This window comes from Tamandua tetradactyla, chromosome 19, assembly GCF_023851605.1.
Source record: "Tamandua tetradactyla isolate mTamTet1 chromosome 19, mTamTet1.pri, whole genome shotgun sequence".
NCBI classification, from domain to species: domain Eukaryota; kingdom Metazoa; phylum Chordata; class Mammalia; order Pilosa; family Myrmecophagidae; genus Tamandua; species Tamandua tetradactyla.
This window is the reverse complement of record NC_135345.1, coordinates 44,872,940-44,880,562: the sequence shown is the minus strand read 5'-3', so window position 1 is coordinate 44,880,562 and position 7,623 is coordinate 44,872,940. Positions and strand designations below refer to the sequence as shown.

General features: G+C 47.9%; 1 protein-coding gene across 1 annotated transcript; it reads right to left on the bottom strand.

Moving 5' to 3' along the window:
- Window positions 1–643: 643 nt before the first annotated feature.
- SHISA3 (shisa family member 3) lies at window positions 644–5,124 on the bottom strand. Its single transcript, XM_077137128.1, has 2 exons — window positions 4,848–5,124; window positions 644–2,229 (listed from the first exon to the last, which is right to left on the bottom strand). The coding sequence occupies exons 1-2, from the start codon at window positions 5,122–5,124 to the stop codon at window positions 1,790–1,792; spliced, it is 717 nt and encodes a 238-aa protein (XP_076993243.1). The 3' UTR covers window positions 644–1,789.
- Between the last annotated feature and the right edge of the window lie 2,499 nt (window positions 5,125–7,623).

Genomic DNA, 7,623 nt, shown 5'->3' with positions numbered 1-7,623 from the left:
ACGAGTAAAACCAGTCTAATGATGTAGCAGTGTTCTCTAGAACATGTTCACAAATGTTTATCTATATTCAATCTGTCCTTCCTTCCTTCCTTCTTTCCTCTTATAACATATTTTGAATAATTTGGGATACATGAAAGCCAGGTCACTTATAGGAGAAAGCAGGATTTGCTCATTAACCTGGGTAAATGCACAATAACCTTAAATGTGTTTCCTCAACTGGAAAATGGAGGCAGGGACAAGGGGCTCAATTATGTCAGAATTCTTCCTCTAACCAGCTGCATTTGAAAGGAACTATTAAGAGTGACTATGAAAGTATGAACACATGTAAAATCTGGGCTCCCAAACAGCACCCCCGGGAATCAGGCAGGTAACATAAGTAGAGGTGGGCCAGCTGGGAGAGACCAGGCAGAGGGTGGCAAATGGCAGGTGTCCTGTCCAAAGGCTGGCCTGAGCCCCCTGCAGGTCAGGCGCTGTGGCCACTCTTCTGACAGTGGGTGTGTCATGAGAAGCCAAAAACTCAGATTCTTATGAGAAATGTCCTGATTGTTATTGAACAGGCCAAAAGTCACATTGCAGGGCTGTATCAGTACAAACTGAGACCTCTATAAAAATTCACTTCCTTGGCTGCTTTCATGAGCCATGATACAGAAATTGCTTTTTAATGTAATTCAAAATAAAGGTAGGATACATGTATGTGTTAGATAAAGACATTTCCCTTTACTGAATAACAAAGGGTATAGAGAGGGAATAGGAAGTGCCTTGATTTAAAATTTCAAATGATTTCATGAAAACATAAAGTATTTTATTTATTCTAACCCAGCAGGATATATGTAGTCATCAGACATGTATTCAGTGACACTTGAGATATGGAATATTAGATGGTTATCGCCAATAGCTGGGCTTTGAACACCCCAGTTATTAACATAAAAATTACAGTGTGACTACTAAATAATTAGTACTGTCAATGTGGTAAATACATTAAATTACAAATTTTTACATCTGTACATAACTTATTTTACAAATAAATGTTTTAAGACCCAGGTGTCCAACTTTCATTTAAACACTAAATGCTACTGAGCAAAAAGTCTGAAATAAATACTCCCTCAGGTGGGTGGTACGATGCTTTTACATAGGATCTGCATTACAATGAGTATCTGAGTAAATATTTTAAACCTTAAACTTCTCAAGTGGTTATTCAAATCCGGTTTTCTGGATGGACTCATATTTTAAGCAAAATTTAACTGTTAATTTTTAAAGTAAAATTCCCAGCATGCTAATATTATTCATGGTTAGGTTGCTCCTCAAATCAGAAAAAGATCACTGCCCCCTCAGTTTACTTAATAGTTAAATTTTTTTAAGTGAACCTTTGATTATTACAATCAGGTATTTTTTCTTTGCTTATCTATGTATGCATTTATTGAATTACAACTCAGTAAATAATTTCTACTGAAAAAGAAATTTTTCGACGCCCCTTCCTAAAAAGCATAGCCGAGTGGTCCAATAAAACATTTTCAGCCAATCTGTTCCTTTAAAGTTGAACTGTTGCAGACTTTGAGTAAAAGTAGTGTAAGTTGAAAGGTGATGACCGCCATGCATTCAAAGCCAGAAAGCAGTTCTCTAACATGGCTATGCCGAGATTGGAACCGGGACTCTTAAGAGTAGAAGGTGCTCTTTCCTCCATGGCATTGCTCTCTTCCAAGGGAAATTTCCTCAGAAATGCTCGTGACAATGGCAGCAGCACTCGACCTGTTCGCCGTTTTACTAGGGGTGGATTCCCGGCCGTGGCCTGTCAACTGGAACTGAAGTCTGGGCAGCTCTTCCCAGGTAGTGGGGGCTCCTGCTGGAGCGGGTAAGCAAAGTATTGGGGTGACACTAGGAAACCGGACGGCTGGGTCAGGTGGATCGGGTGGCCGGTGGTATAAGGTGGGGGCGGTGAGGGCACCAGGCAGCCTGGCTCTGCCCTGGCAAAGGAGAACCGGCGGATGGAGCCCCCAGTGGAGCTGGAGCTGGTGGCGGTGCTGGACTGCCTAGAAGGTGCTCTGAGGCTCGTGGAGGTCAAGATCATGGGCAGGGTCTCTGTCTGATAGCTGCGGAGCGAGAAGCGGATTGGCTGCTGCGAAGGCTCCTTGGGTCTCAAGCAGGTACAGCAATAAATTGCCACTAAAGAGCCCAGGATGATGAACGCGATGAAGATGGAGCCAACAATCAGGAAGGGGACATAGACAGGCTCTAAAAGGCAAAAACAGACACACACAGATTCTCGACAACGGTCTCCCAAACTACGGGGCTCTCGGGAGGGCAGCTCAGGCTTGGGAGCGGGGGACTCAGTATTACTGCTGTTGTCAGCTCAGTTTTCAGAGCTTGTTACTGGTAACCTCTAAAGTGCTAACTGTGATGATGGAATATTCTGGCTACTCCTAGTGGGGAGGAAGCAAACTGATACTGCAGCCTCTGACAGCAATTAGCACTCATATTGCACATCTGGAAATCAGAAAAGAACAGAATCTATCCTCCTGTTCATGCACTGGATGAAAAGGATGAGTCTGAGGGTTTACTATAGCTCTGGTTTTAAATCCAAGTTTTTGTAGTTTTATCGCAGGGAGGCAGTTAGAGCTTTGACGCATTTCTTAAGTTGAAAATCCACCTCCCATCCAAGGATTTCCAATCTAAGGAAGGAGGTCCAGACCTCTTAGATGAGACCACCAGGAAAGGGGAACTCAGGAAAGAGAGTATAAAGAAATACTTAGTGAACCCCAATTTGGTGTCTCTAACCATGTCACAAATTGTCAACTACTGTCACCGCTTTCCAGAAATGTCTTGAGATGCATGCACTTTGATCTCTCAATTCCGCCCAAACTCTGGGAAGGTCAGACTGAACCTCAGATAGACCCCAATGCAACACAGACTTTCTAAGACAGCTTCCTTCAAACATAGCCAAACCCAGCAGCTTCCTCCTCGGTTTACATGGAAGGCATAAAATTTCCCATCCTAGAGGCATCCCCTGCACAGATCTTCAGGTATCTCCCCTGAGAGAGTCACACTGGATTTAGTCTCTGAATTAGAGATGGAAGAAAGAAAATCTGCACTGACTGAAATCCTGCTGTATGCCTGGCTCTTATTCATTGTCTGATTTAAATCTCATGAAGAGCCTGTAAATTGGGCATGATAAGCTTGATTTTGGGAAACAGAGCTTTCTACCTTCCCAAAGACTTAGAGTCATTGAATGGCAGGTATCTAATCAACCCCTAAGATCTGTCCACTCCTAGGTGTGAGATTTTCACTACTCTTCCATGTCTAGGAGCACCCATATGGAAGGCAATGGGGAAAGCGAATAACTACCACTTACTGATTCACATATGCCTTTGATCTATAACCTAATCCCCTTGGAGAGGCTCAGAGCAGTTAATTAACTTGCCCAAGGTTTCACAGCTAGCAAATGATAGAGAAAGGTCCATCCAGCTTTGCCCGGTGCCAGCCTTAGTGAGTGCACCACGGTTCCTATTCCCTGCTGTCCTCTAACCAGAATGAGGATGTTCCAGGCCCTGGCTACAGCCAGTGCAGTTATATACGCTGCTGGGGGCAACGGATCCCCCAGGGTGATGGAGTGAAGCTTTGAGGAATGGTCTGTATTTTTCTAACAGGACAGAATGAACTGGAGCTCTGTACTTTCCACTGAGTATTTTTTTTTTTTTTGTCTCCAGAAACCACTTTCCAAATCCTCTATGTTAGAGAATTTAACCCCCAAAGTTAAATTCCTTGAGAGTCTAATCGAGCACTAAAGGAAAGCAGGCTCCTATTTCCTCTGAGTTATAAGTCCCTTCGGGGACCCCCTCCAGCACCATTAATTCTCCCTCCAGCCACTCGTCGCCTTTCCCCGGGGACTTCACTCGCCGGCTTCAGACCTCCGCTTTGGGGTCCTGGGGTGTCACCCCCTCTCAGCTCCACCGGCTCCTCCGGTTTCCCGGCCATAAAACCATCGCCTGGAGCTCCAAAGTGTTCGCTTGATGTTCTGATTCAGGTGGAAAACTTTTTTTTTTTTTTTTTAGGTGTGAAGTTCCTCTGCCTGGGTTGTGATTTATTCCGCTCTGAAGGGAGCGGAAATTTGACCCGTGTTTTCCGACGTGAGAACAGAGGGCGGAGAAGCCCCTGGGACCGGGGTTTCTAAATCTCCTTCTAGAACGCCTGGGCATTTCTGAAAGGCATGACAATAGGGGGTGGGCCAGGAGAAAGTAATTCGATGCAGAGAAATAAAAGGAAGTCGGGACAATGGGGCAGAAGCTTAGAAACGCTCCCAAAAGGGGTGGCGAAAACGGGCTGAAATTCTCCAGCTCTCCGTGGCTGGGAATGAGCGCGCGACAAAAGTTACATTCCAGGAGTAATCGGCACTTCCCGAAGCTCCTGGAGTGACTTGAGCGCGCACTGAAGTGCCCTTACCAGCCTGAAAACCCTGAACCCAGAGTGGCATCGCCCCCACGGCCTTTCTCCACTTTACGGGGGCTTCCAGGAGCTCCAGCTGTTCTCCCCAGGACTACCTAGTGCCAGCCCCGCGGTCCCCTCTGTACCTTGTAAACTTCCCCTTGGGCCAAGCCAAAAAGATGGAGTGAGCTGGAAGCGGGAACGTAAAGGAATAGGGTCTCCCGGCAGCTGAAACGCGACCGCCCACTCCTCCCTTCATCCCCCCACCCCCACCCACCCGCTGCGTCCTCTTTACGCACAGGAGACCCGACGCGCTCTGACCCACTAAGGCCAGGTGCGCCCTCCCTCCCGCTGATCAGCGCACACACCAGCCAGTGCGACGCAGCCTCCAGGCGGCTGGCGGGTACCTGCCTCGAGAGCCCGGCACTTACGCGCGGTGACGCCGGGGTGCTCCAGCTCCCCGCGGTCGTTAGTGCAGCCTCCCTGCTCCAGCCTGGCGTCAGCCGCTGCGCAGCAGTAGCGCAGCGCGCAGGAGCCGCAGCAGATGGTGGCGTCCAGGGTATCGAAGTCCTCCGGGCACTGGAAGCCCTCGTGATAGTTGCCCTGCATGTCCACCCAACCGTGGCAGTACTCTCCTGACTGCTGAGCCCCCGCTGGACCCCAGCGCAGCCAGCCCAGGAGAAGGCAGAGTGCCAGCAGTGGCCCCATCGCCGCGAGACGCCCTGGGTGGCCCGAAGGGGAACGCAACTGGAGAGCGAGGGTTGGAGAGGGGGCTCGGGGGCGCGGCGACTCCCGACACACCGCGGTTTCCCCTCCCTGGGCGGCGAGGCCTCTTCCTCGTGGCTTAGCGGGGGCCGGGCAGGCGACTAGGGCTGCGGAGCGGATTTTGCAGGCCGGGGGTCAGCATGGTGCACAGGGGCGGATTGGCGAGGGCGCCCGGAGGGACCGCGGGAGGCGCCGGCCGAGAATGTTGCTGCGGCTGCTGCTGCCGCCCTTTGCCTGACTCATAGCTTTCTGGGAGCAAGGGGCGCGCCAACCCCCCTGCTACCTTCCTCCCCACCCCTCACAGGAGCCATCGCGCCCAGAGGTGGCAAGTTCAGGGCCACACAGTACCCTGACTCGTGGCTGTCTCCGGGTCCGAAGCAGAGCCGGTAGGGAAAAGACTGTTCCCCACGTGCGGGTCCCCAGGCACAGCTGCCGCTCAGTTCCTGCGGTCTGTTATGCGAACAGGGGTAGGCCGGGCCGCGGCCAAGTACAAAACGGCCTCTCCGGCTGCTGACAGCTCTGCCTGGAAGGCGTCCTTTAAAAAGGAAGAGGGAGGGGGGAGACGGCGAGGGTTAAGAAAGAGTCCGCCCTCCCGGGTCGCGCCGCTGGAACTAATCACCACGCGCTCGGCTAGGGCCGCTGAGTCCTTCGCGCTTTCTGGTCCGCGCTCCATCCTTCGCCTCTGCCCAGCCACCCCCGCCCACCGCACTCCCCCAGGATTTAAATCTAAGCCTGTGGGAATCAAGCCATCCTCTCCCAATTCGCACGTTGCCCAGAAAACTCTACAAAGTAGGAGTTCACCGACTTTCTGCATCTGTCCACGCGTGTTGGCGCTCGGGTCCAGACCTAGGTTTTCCTTTTTATGGGTCCAATAAAAACGAGCGTGGCGGCTGAGGTTTGTCGAATCATCTGTCGCCTGTTGCGCAGGTCCGGACTCGTTCCTGGGACGCCCGTTCTAATGGCTCAAGGACGGATGCCATGGATTATTTTTAGGTGTTGAGAACATTTGCCCCGAGCTTGCCACCTACATTTCCACTTTTTCTGGGAGCAGCGGCACAATTGCACATGCACTCACACCCTTTTCCCCACCTCTCACCCGCGCGCGGTGGGGTGAAGAGTAGCTGGTCACCTCCACCAGTCGAGGGCAGCTTGCAAAACCTCAGAGAGCACGACTTCCCTATTTACGCCCGCAAAGGAAATAAAAGAACAAAATTAATGATAATTGAGCACATGTGAACTTCTGTTCGGGCAAAGAAACACATTCATTTAAATGATGTGTCCCCTGAGTGCCATTTTCAAGGGCACTTCTCTTTTGGCTGCCTAAGTGCCTTATGAAACTGGGTTTATATGAAACCTGGGCTAAACTCAAGAATGTATTTTACTGCATCCTGAACTTCCTCTCATCGTTTCTTGATAGGTGTGAATATGTTCGGCGTATCTCATACTATTTGTCAAACACACTGAATACTCGTGTCACTGATTTAGATGTTGGCAAGTTGAGTGAAACAAAAGGAACAAAGTGTGCTGGGCACCAGCAATAAAAGCGTGTGGTCAAAAGCATTTATCACACCCGCAGCTTTCCCTTTGCCCGAGTCTAGAGAAGTTAATTGTTGTTTTAAACTCTGAACAACAACGGTTTCTTTACTAAAATCTAAGTTAGAAATATATTTCAAGTAAGAATTTACTTTTGATTCCCAAATTTAAATATTGGGATTAACATTCAGTTATAAAAATCTGAAATAAATGTCCAACATTGCACATGTTTAGAAGGACTGTGTAAATATTTAACTTTATTGCTGTTCTGAAAATAGATATTTCTTGGGACAATAATAAACTATTAAGTAAAGCCGAGTTTTGTTTGGGCTTTTATTCACAAACAATAGACAGTTTTTCTTCCCTTAAATAACTTAATTTAAGCATATGGAAAATTGTTTTGCAGAAACTTCTCAGGCACTGTTTTTATTTATCAAAAAAAAAAAGGTTCTTGCCAGACTTAAAAAAAAATTTTTTAATTGTCTTTAAAAGACAATTTAAAAACAAGTGTTGCTCAGATTGTAAATATGTCATGAGCAATTAAGGAGCAAACTTATTTAGGAACATAGCAAAAGAGAGATAGAGTGATCATAATAACATGATAAAACTACAAAGACATGTTTACTGCTAATAACTTTCCCAGAACCACACCTTTTAATATTATTTTTGTTAAATTTAGAGGAATTTCATTACATCACAACTGTATCAAGTTTTGCAGCAGCCACAGCAACCTTTGCTGGTCCCCCAAGGGTCAAGTTTCTCTCATTATCCAGCTGTTCTTTGATAGCATTAATATTTTAAGGAGTGATTTGTTGACGCTTACCTCCCATTAATTACTTTCTCCATGCCACAGTGGGATTCCTTTCCTTAGGACACCAGCTATATAATTAATTCCCTCATTCAAAGCCC

Bases quoted from the DNA above. Each gene is read 5' to 3' on its own strand.
- SHISA3 (XM_077137128.1), bottom strand. From the start codon at position 5,124: ATGGGGCCACTGCTGGCACTCTGCCTTCTCCTGGGCTGGCTGCGCTGG. The intron at 2,230-4,847 runs GTAAGTGCCGGG...TTTGCCTTTTAG, and splicing joins GCACCCCGGCGTCACCGCGC to AGCCTGTCTATGTCCCCTTC.